General features: G+C 51.0%; 2 protein-coding genes across 2 annotated transcripts in view; one reads left to right on the top strand and one right to left on the bottom strand.

Moving 5' to 3' along the window:
- LOC117199139 (zinc finger protein 677-like) overlaps positions 1-15602 on the top strand; it is a 545188-nt gene that overhangs the window by 244919 nt on the left and 284667 nt on the right. The window lies entirely within an intron of this gene.
- PPP2R1A (protein phosphatase 2 scaffold subunit Aalpha) overlaps positions 4001-15602 on the bottom strand; it is a 33064-nt gene continuing 21462 nt past the window's right edge. Inside the window, exons 6-15 of the mRNA XM_004286478.3 lie at positions 15390-15545; positions 13472-13586; positions 13292-13362; positions 12715-12849; positions 8997-9170; positions 8602-8662; positions 7750-7904; positions 6773-6915; positions 4609-4700; positions 4001-4453 (exon numbers count right to left, since the gene is read on the bottom strand). Of these exons, the coding sequence (XP_004286526.1) occupies positions 4437-4453; positions 4609-4700; positions 6773-6915; positions 7750-7904; positions 8602-8662; positions 8997-9170; positions 12715-12849; positions 13292-13362; positions 13472-13586; positions 15390-15545 (1119 nt within the window). The 3' untranslated portion in view covers positions 4001-4436. The remainder of the gene's footprint in view (positions 4454-4608; positions 4701-6772; positions 6916-7749; positions 7905-8601; positions 8663-8996; positions 9171-12714; positions 12850-13291; positions 13363-13471; positions 13587-15389; positions 15546-15602) is intronic.

Here is a 15602-nt window from a genome sequence, read left to right as displayed (position 1 = left end):
TGTCTGCAATACAACAAATGATTTCTGTGATCTTGCATCCTGCCATCTTGCTAAACATGTTTAGTAGCTCAATTTTTTTTTTTAGTGGACTCCTTAGGATTTCCTATATATAAGATCATGTCATCTGCAATCAGTTTCACTTCTTCCTTTCCAATCTGCAAGCCTTTGCTTTTTCTTGACTAAATATTCTGGCTAGAACTTCCAGTAATGTTGAGTAGAAGGGACAGGAGCGTCTTGTTCCTGATCTTATGTGGAAAGCACCGTCTTTCACCGTTAAGTATTATGTTAGCTGTGGGGTTTTGGAGACGTCTTTTATCATGTTAAGGAGGTTCCCCTCTATTCCTAGTTTGTTGAGTGTTTTTATCGCAAAAAGGTGTTGGATTTTGTCAAATGCTTTTTCTGCATCAACTGAGATGATTATGTGGTTCTGCGTTTTATTCTACTAATGGTGTATTACGATGATTTTTCTGATGTTAAACCTTGAATGCTTGGGATAAATTCCATTTGGTCATGGTGTATAATTTTTTTAATGTGTTGCTGAATTCAGGTTGTCAGTATTTTTGAGCATTTTTGCATCTTTGTTCTTAAGAGTTAATGGTCTAGTAGATCTCTTTCATTTGGTGTTTTTGTCTGGTTTTAGGTATCAGGGCAATACTGGCCTCAGAATAAGCTGGGAAGTGTTTCCTCCCCTTCTATTTTTTGGAAGAGTTTGTGAAGAACTGGTATTAATTACTTAAATGTTTCGGTAGAATTCAGTAAAGCCATCTGGGTCTGGGCTTCTCTTTGTGGATAGTTTCTCTGATTACTAATTCAGTATACTCCATATATTCCAAACACAAGAACACTTCTGTTGTGCTTTATATTCCATAGAAAAGGGATAAAACTCTACCTAACAGTCTAAGTCAGGTTTTGTCACTAGAGCAGCTCAGGTCAGATCAGATTTTGCCCTGACTCATTAAAAAGGATTTCCACAACGTGCATCATGGCTAATAAGACATCAGGACTCGTATTCCTGTAGTGCTACTAAGCCAGCCATGCCGTGTCCCTCCTCGTCTAGCTTGTCAAGCCAGCTTCCTTCTTTGGCTGGGCTGAAGAGGATCTCAAGCTACAAGAGGAAATCAAGGCATTTTCTTTCTTCTGGGAGATTTGTGGAGCTCTGGTCAGTCCGTAAGGGCCCACATCACACACCCAACACACTCTGGGTCTGTTCCCCCATCTGGGAAACACAGCTGGACAGGGAAGAACTGAAGGGAGTGGCGGGAGTGGGGATTTCCTCCACACAGGAGGGCTGATGACAGGTATGTGCTGAGACTTCAGATATTCTGATGAGAACCAAGGACAGGAGAGAGACCAGGCCTTCCTTCCGGCTGCTCCTTGTGTAATTTCTTGTGGGTTTGAAAAGGAGAAGTGGCATCAGGTCCACCTCCTCAATCTCTCTGCCCTCTGTCCTCAACCACAGCCCAGCTGAGGTCCTCACCCTCCAGACCACCATGCCAGCCTCTTCCCTGGCCTCCTGGCCTTGTCTGTCCCCAGAAGGATCTCCCCAAGTCTTACTGGACCCCGTCCCTCAGGGCCAAGTTCAAGCCCTGCGCCCTGCTATTTAGAGGCTCCTTGGGATCTGGCCCCTACCTACTCCTCCATGCTCCCTGGGTAACTCCGTCTCACTTCCCCACTCTCCATACTAATACTTGTTTCCCTGATGAGGGAGGAGGAGGGAAAGCTTTCCAGGTAGAGGCTCATGTTACAGGCAAAAGGCTGGAGATGCTGAAGCATGTGTGGGTTTGCAGGAGCCAAGAATGTTTGCCAGGGAGTGGTGGGTGGCGAGACTGGGAAGATCTGCATCCTGGGTGCCAAGGTGACAGCAACCTTCCCCTTACTCCCCTAATGCAGGTGCCACCAAGTCCCAATCTGTCTCCTTGGGAATCTTCCTGTTACCCTCCTTACCTGCCACCTCCCCAACTCCACCTGCTCCAGCCCACTTAGACCAGAATCCTCCTGGATCTCTTAGCCTCAAGTCTCCCCCCTTCAATTCTGATGCTGTCACTCCTTTGCCAAAACAAGTCATGTGGCCAAGCCCAGAGCCAGTGTGGGAGGGGACCACTCAAGATGTGAGCCCTGGAGTGTGGTCCACTGGAGGCCGCCAATGTAACAGTCCTACCACGTGTGGTCCAGAGACATCTTAGCTCCGCTGCTGACGTGCGGACGCATCAACAGTGTAAAGAGATGAGGCTGACTCCAGGGCATATAGAGTATTTTGGAGCAAGCTGAAGGCTGCAGCTTTATCCTGAAAGGCAGAAGCAACCACAGGGGTTTTGGCAATGAAGAAGTCATCTTGAACATCGCAGCCCCAGTAGACATCACACGGAGCAGAAGAACCTCCCAACTGAGCCAAGCCCAGGCCACAGAGTTAGGAGGAATAACACATTTCATTGTTTTAAGTTACTAAGTTTGGGGGGGTTGGGTTGTCATGCAGTAAAATGTTAAGTGGGACACCACAGTCATTCATTTGAACATTCCTCCAACAATTACTGGCAGGTTGATGACTAAGCTTGAACACTCAACATCATGCTGCAAGTGATTATTACACTGCCTGCCTCCCCACCTCATGAATTCTTCACTCGTTCAGTCCTTCAAATATTTATAACCCAGGAAAGGTACCTTTGGGTTGGGTGGGGTGGGGGGACTGAGTTTAAACCACAGGCCCTGCCCTTAGGAAATGAAGGTGAGCTAATAACAGGAGGAACAGAGTCCCTTTCTCCCTCACCCCCCAGGGTTCGATTTGGTCTAACAAACAGTAGGGACTCAGTAACATGAGGACTGAGCTGGTGAAAGCACCCTGCCACCCATCGCCAACTTCCCCTCCACCCTGCAGAGCCAGATTTCACTCAGGTATCGTGTCCTCTGTGAAACCTTACACGCACCACCATCCACTACGTCTGCTGCTCCTCTCTGGGGCTCTTTGGCCCCTGCATCAGTTAGAACTCGGGTGACCTGCAAGTGATGAAACCCCAAACAAGCAGTCAAACAGTTTAACTCTCCCAGGCGACTGGTAACTTGTGTGGGTCTCGGCAGCATCAGGAACCCAGGCTCCGCCTATCTTGTTCTGCTGCCTTGCTGGGCCTACACGTCTAAGATCACTTCCTGGCCTGGGATGGCTGCTCCCATTCCAGCCACCTGATCCATATTCCAGAGCACGGGAAGGAGGAAAGGAGGGGGAGCGTATCTCCTCCCCGCTTAGGAACACTTCCTAAGAGCTGCACATACCACTTTGTTCACATATTACTGGCCAGAACTTAGTCGCAATGCCACACCAAATTTCAAGAGACCCTGGGAAACTGCCTTGAATCCAGGCAGTCATGTGCCCAGCTAAAATTAAGGGTGTCTATCTTAGTAAAGAAACAGGCGGACAGATGTTGCGGGATAATTGGTTCTGTCTAGCCACAGTCCCCGGCCTGCTCCCTGTCACAGCCTTGACTATCCTGGGGCCTCCCAACCACAGGGGGTTCTCCACCAAGTTACAGCTCCCCCGACCGACTCCTCTCATGGCCGAGTCAGTACCCACCTTATGTGCATTAACTCACTGAGTCTTCACACCCGGCCCCTCAATCTGGTTCTACTGTTATCCCCATTTTACACACTCTTGTAATCTGAGTTCAGAAAGACTGGGCAACCTACTCAAGGCCACACAGCTATTAAGTGAAGGAACTGGGATTTGGATGCAAGCAGTCTGGCTGCAAGGCACCTGCTCTTAACCACCACATACTCAGCCAACGTCTGTGAAACTGAACTGCACCTCAGGACTGTGCTGGCCAGAGACACCTCGTGGACCCGCTACCCAGTGGGCCAGCTGCACTCCCATCAGCTTCCCAGAGAACCTCCTCACTCGCAGGACACAGGGGTGTGCGAGCCCAGTAATTACATCCTCCCCAGAGAGAAGGGCAAGACTGCGGCGCTGACGTGGTGCCCTCTTCCCCATGCTAGCGACTAAGACCAGAGGACCAGCTATTTCTAGACCTTTATTTCTCTGTGAAAAGGGGAAAGAAAGGAATAAAATAAAAACGACACAGTTGACACAAAGAAAACCACTGAGGGGAAGGAAGGGAGGTGGAGAAGTAGATGGCGGAGGGGGTCCCCATTACAGCAGCAGGAGCCAGTGACCTGGGATGCTCACATCTCTCCCCCAGCGTGGGCGGCAGTGGCCCCTTCCTCCCAAGGTCTCTGCCCTGTCCCACCTTGCACTCCCCTCAGCCCCTTGGGAGGTGGACGGTGAGAAGTCGGATTCCCGGGCTGGGGAGGGGAGGACCCGTGCTGGGGGAGGGGCCTGGGGTCAGACCATGCACAGGGAGTGACAGCCAAAGGCCCCCCAATGTCTCCCTGAGGGAGGGACTAGGGGGGAGGGTGGACACCAGAGGCCGGCGTTGGCTCCTCTTCCAGCATCAGGCGAGAGACAGAACTGGGGGAACAGGAACGGTTGGGAGTCAGAACAGCAGCTAGCCCTCTGCCCACAGCTGCTCCTGTGTCTCCCCGCCTGGAGCGGCTGCTCCCAGGCCTAGCGCCATCCTTGCAGACCACCTTGCTGCTGGGGTCTCGGAGCTCTCAATGCCTTACCAGTCAGAGCCTCCTGGGCAAAGTACTTGACGTCCACGTCCTGGTCCTGGGTCAGCTTCTCTAGGATGGGCTTGACTTCGCTCTGCAGTGTGCTGGGAAGAGAAGAGGAGGGCAAGGGGTCAGCCAGGTGGGGCCGGGGGCACAAGGTGTGCACAGACAGACACACAACTGAATTAAGAGTCTCAGGGGCCAGAGAAACAGTTACTTTGAAGGTTGGAAGTCTGACAAACCAGGACAGAGGCCTCTGGGGCCCAGAAGAGGTACAGGGATGTCAGACAGTGTGGAAAAGTGGAATCCAGAACCCACAAGTCTCTGAGCCTTGGAAGTCGATACCTTCCATTCATTTAACATACTTATTGAGGCCTACTGCGTATTAGGTGTGAACACAGTGGAAAATCCAACCCTCTTGATTCTCACCCATGTGGAGCTTGGGCTGGGAGGAAGACACAGACCAAACTGATGATGAGTAACAGAAGAGGCAAGCGCCAAAACGGAGGGACTTGGCCCTACAGGAGCCCAGGGAGGCAAGGGGCCCAGGGAAATGCATCTGCACCAACACTCAGCTGTCTGGGGAAACGAAGGTGGACTTCAGAGAGAAACTAAAGGTATGAAGCTGTGTCGTGGACAGAGACAGAAGTCAGAGGTGCAGGTGTCACATGTCCCCTTCCAGTTGACAGAGCTCCCCCCCCCCCCAATATAACCACTATTCTCATGTCCATCACCTACATGCCCCTTGATCCATTTTTGAAGTTGCTATGAATGGAATCCCAGGATAGGTTTTCTTGGGCTTGGCTTCTCACGTAGGTGAGTCTCTGAGAGTCACCTAGGTTGCTGCACACAGCAGGAAGGAGTCTTTTTATTGCTAAATACAGTCTCCTACCATATGAATAAACCACAACTTATCCACTATACTGTCGATGGGCACTTGCACTGTTTCCACTTCATGGCTAAAATGAATAAAGCTACCATGAACGTTCTTTTGTTAGAAACAAGCACTCCTTTCTCTCGGATATACACCCGGGAGAGGATACAGCCGGGAGAGAACAAACCAGCTCATGGAGTGTACGTCTAATTAGCTTCACTCAACTCTACCAATTTTCAATGATTAGGCCCATTTATTATTTACAGCCCCACCGGCAAGATATGAGAGTTCCAGGGCTTCCCTGGTGGCGCAGTGGTTGAGAGTCCGCCTGCCGATCAGGGGACATGGGTTCGTGCCCCGGTCCGGGAAGATCCCACATGCCACGGAGCGGCTGGGCCCGTGAGCCGTGGTCGCTGAGCCTGCGCGTCCGGAGCCTGTGCTCCGCAATGGGAGAGGGCACAATGGTGAGAGGCCCGCGTACCGCAAAAAAAATATATAAAAAAAAAAAAAGATATGAGAGTTCCAAATGTCTACCAACACCAGAGTGTTCTTCACCAACACTTGCGCCACTGAGCTTTTTCAGTTTAGTCATTCTGACATAGCGATCCATTTCCCCCACTGAACTGGTATACACGAGGGTCTGTTTCTGTGCCCTCAATTCTGTGCCATTGAGCTATTTGAATATTATTGTGCCAACCTCTCACTTTTTAATTACTGTGGCATCACAGTTAAGTCTTGGTATCTGGTAGGATAAGTCTTCCAACTCTGTTTTTCTTTAGGATCAATTTGCTTATTCCAGATCTTTGCATTTTCATGTTAATTCCAGAATCTACTTGTCAATTTTTCAAGAAAGGACCTGCTGAGATTAACTGAGATTATACTAAACTTATGAGTCTGGGGAACCATCCCATCCATGAATATTATGTACGTCTCCTTTAATTTCCCAAAGCAACATTCCATAGTTTTCACTAGAGGTATTATACATCTTTCATTAAATTTATTACTTGGTATTTGATGGTTCTGGAGCAATTGTAAATTACACACACACACACACATTTGTTAATTTTATTTTCTAATGATTTGTTGCTATTATATAGAACTGCCACCTTCTCACCCCCTCCCACTATGTGAGGCAGGTCATGTGAATTCTCATTCTACATTTGAAGAAACTAAGACCTCGAGGTCACAGAGCAAGCAAACAGCAGTGCTGGGCCTCAAACCCTAAGCTCTACCTTCAAAAGTCAAAGATTAAGATGCCCAAAACCAGTGCTACTGGTGTGTGAAGGAGGGTCCAGGCCTCACCTGTTGTCCAGGATGGGCCCTATCTTCTGTAGGGACTTGGCCACGTTGAAGCGGACATTGGCGACGGGGTCCCCAGCCATACGCAGCACTGTGGGCAGCATGTGCTTGGTGGTGATGTCCTGCCCACAGACCTCAGACAGCACCTGGAGGTCAGTGAGTAGCAGAGGGTGACTACCCGAAGTTCACGGCTAACTCCCATTTCTCTCGCTTTCTGACCAAGGCCACTCTGGTGATTGTCAGGCCAGAGGGTGAAGCTGAGCAACAGGGGGAGCTCTGAGCCCAGATTCGCCCACCCTGAGGGTAGTTTATTCTCTGGAAGCTCCCATTTCCCCTAACACCCTCCTAACACCACTGTCTCCCTGCCCTGCAAACTCCCAGCCCACATTGTCCCATCCTGTCTCCCCACCCTCAGACTTCCCTTCATCCTCTTGGGATGGGACTTGATTCCTGACCCCTGGGATCCCTTCCTTAGTACAGTGGTCTCCAAAGTGAGGCATGGGAAGAAATTATCAGAACACTTAGTTATGTTAGTTTTGAAATCCTATCCTTTAATTTCTAGTTATGTGTATGGCTTATTTAAGTGATTAAATATACCTAATATATGGCAGAGCTAGAATTAAAAAGGTCTGATTCTATAAACTGCACATTTAACTATTATAAATAGATATATACACATTTTGTGGGGAAGGAGAGGGTGCTCAGAAAGGTCTGGCAATCACTGTTCCGAGAGGCCAAGTCTCCCTAGTCCTGGGCCTCCCACAACGCCAGGTCCCCACCCCCAGAGGCCCTGTGACTCTGACTGGGGAGCCCCAACCTCTGGCCTGCAGTTCCCCAAGGACTCACCCCTGCAACCCCAGATCCCATCACTTGCCCACCCCCAAGCCAGGTTTCTCCCCTGCGGACCCTCTGCCATTCCTCCTCTCCTAGGTACTCCCCCACCCCTCAGGGACAGGCCGGAGGCAGGTGGGCGTGCTCACATTGATGCAGAAGAGCGTAGTCATGCGGTGCAGGTAGTTGGGGTCCCCAGACATGGCCAAGACCTTGGGGATGATAGTAGCATGGGCCCACTCCTTCCCAAACTTCTCCACCAGTTTCTTCAGGTTGCTGGTGGCCGCCTCGCGGATGGCATAGACTGCAGAAGGATGAGGGACAGGGGGCGGTGATTCAGAGGTGAAGGACTGACTCAGGTGGGGAGTCACAGTCACACTCACTACTGCCTACCGAGCAGCCCTAGGTACCAGGCCACATACGAACCAATAAACTCCAAGAGAAAGAAAGGGCTTGCTGTGTGCTAAATGTAGGGTTTTCTTTCCACGCAGTACCTCCTCAAGAGCTCCAAGATACAGACGGGCACACCGAGGCTCTGAGAAGTGATTTGCCCAAGCAAATGATTTAGTACTTAGTACATGGAATGGAGCCTGCCTGTTACAGAAAAATGTTAACTTTTATTTTTGCCACTCTTAGTGAAAACAACGAGCAGCTCTCACAATGGCCTTGAAAGGCTGGGATGAGAAGTCCCATGTTTCACAGAATGAGCGTGGGCTGAAAGATGGCAAGTGACTTGCTTAAGCTTCGACAGCCAGGAGGTGGGATTCAAACCCAGGCTGTCTGCTTGGTAGCCCTAGGACTCTCGACTGTAGCAGGCAGCCCCTGGGTGACCCCTGCGCTTCTCTGGGACTCCAAAAAGCAAGGAGCTGGTCCACGTGAGCATCTGACAGCATGGGAGAGTGACTCTAGCCTCCCCCACTCTCCCTACCTGCCCCAGACAATCCACCCCTGCATCCCTCCTGGAGCCCCAATCTCCTCCCAGAGATACCAGAAGTACTCACCATGATCTACAAGCCAGGCCATGCACAAGGAGTTGAGTTTCTCATCGAAGAACTCCACCCCCTGCAGAAGACAAGGAAGTAAGGGATCACGGGAGACTGGGTAGTTTCCAGCAAACCTCAGGGAAACCACACCCATCCCAAGCAGCTGGGACACTGCTCAGCTTCACCTGAGGGGCTTTTTCTCTCTCCTCTCTCTCATTTAATTCTATCCATCTTATAAAGGCCCTATTTCCTGTGTACCTTCCTCCGACTCCCCGGACAGTCCTCACACCTTCCACTGAGCCCTCATGGCCCCGAGGTCCACCGGCACAGCCCGGGACACACTGCACTGTGACTAGACTCCACCGTGCACCTCTCCCAGGGCAGCGTGCCTGGCACCAGGCCTCCGCACTCACCAGCTGTCCAGCCAGCAGAGGCATGTACTCAATGATGGCCAGCCGCACTCGCCACTTGGCATCCTCAGCCAGCTCCACAATGGCGGGAAGCAGGGACTGGGACAGCTGCCGGATGCCAATCACCTCGTTTACGCAGTCCAGGTTGGAGATGATGTTCAGCCGCACCTCCGGGCACTGAGGAGAGGATAGAAGGGTTCTGAGAGAAGGCCAATGCACACAGAACCCAGGGCAGGGTGAAAAGAGCTCAACCACACCAACCTCGTATAATAAACATCTCTGCAGGGCAGACTACCACTGCCCAAGCCCAGCTCCCGGCCCTGGGGACGTTAAAAGCACACACAAAGCAAGCAACATGGATTATTAAATGGGACAGCTTTTCAAATCTCATCATAGAAGCACAAAAAATGTTTAGCCCTTTTGAAGAATTTGCAGGAATCACAGTGCAAAAACATGGTACCCTGGGAAAAACAGACAAGATAATAATCCCAGCTCTGCCAGTTGCTAGCTGGGAGCCCTTTGGCAAGGGACTTAACATTTCTGGATATCAATGTGTGACACAGAAACGTCCATCTAATCCCAAAGGGTGGTTGAGGCTACTGAACTGCCTGATCCACAAAGGGCTTGGCATGTGGGAGTTTATTACTTTTATCATTTCTGTTACTTTTACTCTTTCTGCTAGTCTTTGAGCTCTGTAAGGAGCACGTCTCATATATCCTTATGTCTCCAGTACCCAGCAGAGTTTCTGGACCATAGTAGGTGCTCAATACATCAGCTGAAAGAAAAAAACGAAGGAATAAAGAAATATTTTTGAACCACTAGGTGACTACCAATATTATGAGCTCTGACTTACAACATGTGCACATATGCAGGTATCCCCCACTTTTCGAAAGTTCGCTTTACACCACTTTGAGTTTATGAAAGACCTACACTGGTGCCTGCTTTTGCTAACCAAAAGAAACCCAAAGAGGGTTTTTGCTTTTACGAGAGAAAAAAATTGCTTCTTTGCTCTACACCATTTCAACTTATGACAGGTTCATAAGAACGCTCTACCTTAGGAGAGCAGGGAAATCTGTGCCCCCATCTGCTTCTAAAAACCTTTGAAGCAACTTTTAAGAAAAGGCACATAAACACAATTAACTCCTTGTCCAACATCATATATTCCTGGATGGCAGACACCACGGTTAATTTTTTCTACATCTCCCTCTGGGAGCTGTGGGGTAAGGAAGCAAGCACTGAAATGAATCCGTGAACCAAATGAGCAAGTGTGCAGTAAGGGGTTAACTGGACAGGTCTAGGCTGTTCAAACTTGGCACATTCCAAAGGACTGGCCCTTGACCAGCTCCTGGGAGATGATCTCTAAGCACCTGGAATATCCAAACTGATAAAAGGGTCTTTGTTTACCTGGGGGCCTTGGGCCATGCCAGATAGAGTATGCTAATAATGTGATTTATGGTGAGGACCTTGGGCCATGTGGCATCAACCTGACCTCTACAGAGGCTGGAGACAGAGTAACCTAAGGTCAGCCACGCGAACGGCTCCATTCCATGCCTATGTGACCAATCCCCAATAAAAACCCTGGAAACGAAGGCTCAGCGAGCTTCCCTAGCTGGCAGTCTCCTCATGTGCTGTCACACGTTGGTACTGGGAGAATTAAATGCACTATGTATAACTCCATTGGGAGAGGATAACTGGAAACTGGCGCCTGGTCTCATGCACCTTCTTCCTTTGCTGATATTAATCTGTATCCTTTCACTGTAATCAACAGTGACCATGAGTATAACAGCTCTTCTGAGTTCCGAAGGCTGTTCAGGCAAATCACTGGAGCTAAGGGTGGCCATGGGGACTAAGACTCAGCAAGCAATGAAGAAGAGCAATGGCAGCCGCTGAAAAGACAAGACAGCCTCAGCTGCTGGCTCCAAAGTGAGATTGCCCAAAAGGCCTCTCCAACAAATCCTTTGAGAAAAGCACCTAAGTCCTGCTTTTCAAAAATAACGGAGTCCCCTTTAGGAATGAAAGACAGCCAACTTCCTACTACCTAGTCTAAGAACTGAAGAAGACTCTCACAGCCAACACAACTTCCCCCTCCCCTTCACTGGATTAATGTGTTTCTTCCTAAAGCCAAGGATACTCAGGGAGACAGGGAGAGGGAAGGAATGTCCCAAGGCTCATCAACTTGTTAGTTTCACTCTTTTTCTGTTATATTCCTTTGAATCTTCCACTAGATATAGCTGCTGCAAATGTTCATGAAACACTGTTTACATAAATGATTTAATTTTAAGTTTATTTATCTTTTCTTAAAAGTATATTATGGGCTTCCCTGGTGGCGCAGTGGTTGAGAGTCCGCCTGCTGATGCAGAGGACACGGGTTTGTGCCCCGGTCCGGGAAGATCCCACATGCCGCGGAGCGGCTGGGCCCGTGAGCCATGGCCGCTGGGCCTGCACGTCCGGAGCCTGTGCTCCGCAACGGGAGAGGCCACAACAGTGAGAGGCCCGTGTATCGCAAAAAAAAAAAAAAAAAAGTATATTATATCCAATGATTATAAAAGCCTCGACTGTCATAATTGGCGGAGGGGTGTGCACAGCAGGGGACTCCTATGTGAAGAAATGAACTGCTGCAATGTTCCCTCCAACTTCCTAGTGCACCGCATACGTGTGCCCTGTGTGTGTGTGTGGTATACGCACGTTCGTGTGCATGTGCATGTATGTCAGGGCGAGGCCTCTGCAAACACAGAAGTTACACTAACAGGTCTCACACCAGCCTGTGGTATCACCATCTGCCCAGTCCCCACCAAGGCAAACAGCAGGGGGCCTGCGAGCCTCAGGCCCCAGCAAGGCCCCTCCTACCTCTCGAAACCAGCCACGCCCCCCTCCCAGACTCCAGCAGCAGCCTCCGGTCTGGTCTCCCTGCACCTCTTCGGCTGCAGCACTTGCATCTCCCTTCGACACGTCTCAGGGCTCCTTCCCAACACCCAGATCTGCTCCGCTTCCTCCACCCCAGGTTCAAGTCCACACTACTTCCCTGGCTGTCACCCCATGGCCTCTCCAGCCATCGCGCGGTGCTCTCTCTCATCTTTTGTGCTCCAAGCCAAATAAATAGCTAGCTGAGGTTGGTCCCATGACTGGCTCTGGCCAATGGGGTGTGAACACACAGGATGGGTGCCCCTTTGGGGTCTTACTGTTGAGAGGGCGGGGCCCGCTGCTGGTCGGTGCCCTCTCCCTTCAGCCACCTCAGACCCACAGAGTGCCAAGGTCAGCAGGGCCAATCCCCCAGTGTAGGTCCACCCCACCTCTGGACTGTTGTGAGAGAAATAATTCTCTACCTTATTTAAGCCGCTGTATTTTGGGGTCTCTATTACAGCATCTTAGCCTGAACTCTGATCATCATGAATGTATCACAGCACCTGTATGATCAGGGCATCATGGGACTGCCTATCTGTCCCTCTCCACTGCCAGTCTCTGAAGGTCCTTGAGGAACAAAAGTGTCTCGTTCTTTTTTTTTTGCCTTGGAATCCCTAGTGCCCAGGAAAAAACGACTAGTACAGAATAAGGGCATGCAAAACAAATGCCTAATAAACAAATAAGCTAACGTGCAGTCCATCATGCCCACAAACATTCAACTCCTTGGCAACCTGGGTGTTTGTTGAAGATCCTGGCGAACTGGGAAAGCAGCCGCCCCACCTGTCCCAGCCAGAGCACAGAGCCTTCCAGGTGCCCTTACCTCATCCTTCAGCTGAGCCAGGAAGAGGGGCAGGAGGTGCTCGATGGTGTTGTCTTTGCCCAGGATGGGAGAGAGGCCCATGATGACTGAGGCCAGGGCCGACTTGACATGTTGGTTGGCGTCTGACACTAGCTCCTGGGAGGGAGAAGGAATGGGGGAGCCACAGGGTCAGTGGCCAAGAAGACTCCAACTCCTAAGAAGCCCTGAGACACAGCCTACTCTCGCCATCTCAATCCAGGGCAGGCTTAGTGTGCACGGGGAATTGCAGGTCCATACATGTCCGGCCTGCCTGGAGTCCAACGACCCGTTCCCAGCAGCTTTCACCCCAATCCCAAAGCTCTCCGGATGAGGAGATCCAGTGAGCTTCGAGGGGGAAGCACTCCCCACCTCCACGTTCAGCCCCGAGCCTCAGACTTTGCCTGCACTCAGGGCTCCTAACTGCTCCAAACCCAAGACCGCCTGGCCCTGGAAGGCTGGGAACTCGGTTTGCATCTGGCTGCCCCTAATGCCCAGTCTCCATCCCTTCTTTCCAGAAGGCTCAGATCTGCTCTATTCCTCCCACCAAACTCCCTGTTACCTTGATGCAGGGCAAGATCTGGGTCATGATCACATTCTCCCGACAGTCAGCTGAGAGATTTTCACAGAATTCTGTGGGCAGGGAAATGGAGGCGGCGGGAGGTAAGACCCAATGTCCTAGTTTTGCCTCCAGCCTCCCGGACACCCACCCGCTTACTGTGTCCTGGTCGCCAGCACCAACCTTTGACCTTGTGGGAGGCTGCGGCCCTCACCTCGGCCTCACAGTCTTTCATCAGGTTCTGGAAGGCAGGGACCAGGTCCGTCTTGGTGATCTCAGGCCCCACTGCTTTCTGGAGCTGCAGAAAGGGAAGGTCAGGGGGGGTCAAAGGGCTTGGCAGGTATTCTAAATGAATGAGAACAAAATCAAAGATAAAGGCACCAGGAATGGGGTAAAAACAGTCCTTGGAATCACTGCTGAGATGTAATGCCAGGGCCATGGGGGTGACCGTGGCCAAGTCTCGGAGCCTCTCTGAGCCTTGGTTTCCTTGTTGTATGGTGCCGAGTTGGGCTGGGTAGTGCAGTGGTCACGAGCATGGCTCTGGAGTCCTCTGGAGTCCATCTGCCTGGCTCAAATTCTTACTCTTACTCAGCACCTGTGTGACCCTGGATGAGTCCCCGTACGTCTCTGAGCCGTACCACGAGGGTACTTACTGCACAGTACTGTTGTCTGCATTAGAAATAACTACAGATCTCCTTCCTGTTCAGGGTTGGGTTTTCTGTTATGTGATCCAAAAACAGTCTAATGATGTGTGCTGGCTCTCACTTTTTGATTTAAATATTTCTGTGTTTTCTAAGACTGGTTACCAGAGTCCGTGTGACTTTTGTAATTAAGATGAAATACTAAGGGTCAAGAGGGAAGCAGGCATGCTAGGCCCTCCGCATCTCATGACACCAGGCCAGAAGGGGTGCACAGGTCCTGCTGGCGTGCCGCTTCTGGAGGCCTGGGGGGAGACAGGGCAGTTCCTGACCAAGGGGAGAGGTGAGGACCCCAGGGGCCTGGTGCCCATCTCTCCAGTGTCCCCTCGCCCCAAAGCCAGTCCCAAATGTCCTTGCTCGTACTTGCCCTCACCGCCCAGTGTCCGCTGCCCACGCCAGACACAGTCCCTACCCCAGCCCTCACCCACTCATCTTCCAGAACCTGCCTCAGTGCTTCCAGGCCCAGGAACACCCGCCAGCCCCGCACCTGTCACACTTTAACATTACATTTCCCTCTGTCTCAGCTGGCCTCCCTCTTCAGGCTGTCTGTTCCCTGACGGCCAGGGATGTACTGAACTCACCGTACCCCAATGCCCAGCAAAGAGCTGGTGCTCAATAAACCTACTTTTGCGATAAGCAAACTGAGATTTCTGTGGAAAGAGCACTGTCCTGGGACACGTGGCATCTTGTCCCTGTTCTGCCCGCCTGATGGTGTCACTCTGACCAGTCTAACCTCTGGGTTGTGTTATGGGGCTGAACTGTATCTCCCACTGAAGTCCTAACACACCCCACACCTCCCTGGAACCTCAGAATGTGACTGTACTTGAAGACAGACAGGGTCTTTAAAGAGCTCATAAGGTAAAACAAGGTCATTAGGGTAAGCCAATCCAAAATGACTAAAGTCCTCATAAGAAGACGAGATGAGAACACAGACACACAATTAAAGACACGGGGAGAAGACAGCCATCTACAACCAAGGAAAGAAGTCTCAGAAAAACCACCCCTGCTGACACTTTGATTTTGGACTTCTAGCCTCCAGAACGGTGGGGAAATAAAGTACCACCCAGTCTGTGGCACTCTGCCACAGCAGCCCCAGCAAACAGACTGTCTTCCCTTTTGTAAAAGGAGATAAAGTTCGATTAGGTCAGGACCACATACATGCTACCCTTTCTCTGCTCCCGTGGTTCTCTCCCACAGAACCTTAAGTTGGCCTCAGAACCCTTCAATCAGGATTGGCAAGTGAAGTGAGATCCAAATGGATGATTACCGAGATCTTACCGCTTAAACACCCGACGATTCCCCTGGGCTTCACTAAACCCCAGCTCCTATATGCGGCCCCTCCCCTTTGCCTGAGGCCTCAGTCTCCACATCTGTGAGATGCTGCCAACAGCCCCCTCACGTACCTCTGTGAACTTGTCGGCCACCATGTATCGGACGCGCCAGGACTTGTCCTCAGCAGCCTGGCGCAGGGTGGGCATCACCAGGGCCTCCAGATCCTCCTGGGGTAGGAGCTGGGCGATGTTCACACACGCCTCCACCGCTAGCAGCCGCACCGAGTCCTGAGGAGAGGATGGGAACAAGGAGAGTGCAGCAGAGGCCCCATCAGCCCTGGGACG

Source organism: Orcinus orca, chromosome 20 (genome assembly GCF_937001465.1).
Source record: "Orcinus orca chromosome 20, mOrcOrc1.1, whole genome shotgun sequence".
NCBI classification, from domain to species: domain Eukaryota; kingdom Metazoa; phylum Chordata; class Mammalia; order Artiodactyla; family Delphinidae; genus Orcinus; species Orcinus orca.
Note: the sequence above shows the minus strand (reverse complement) of the source record. Positions and strands in the feature narration are given on the sequence as shown.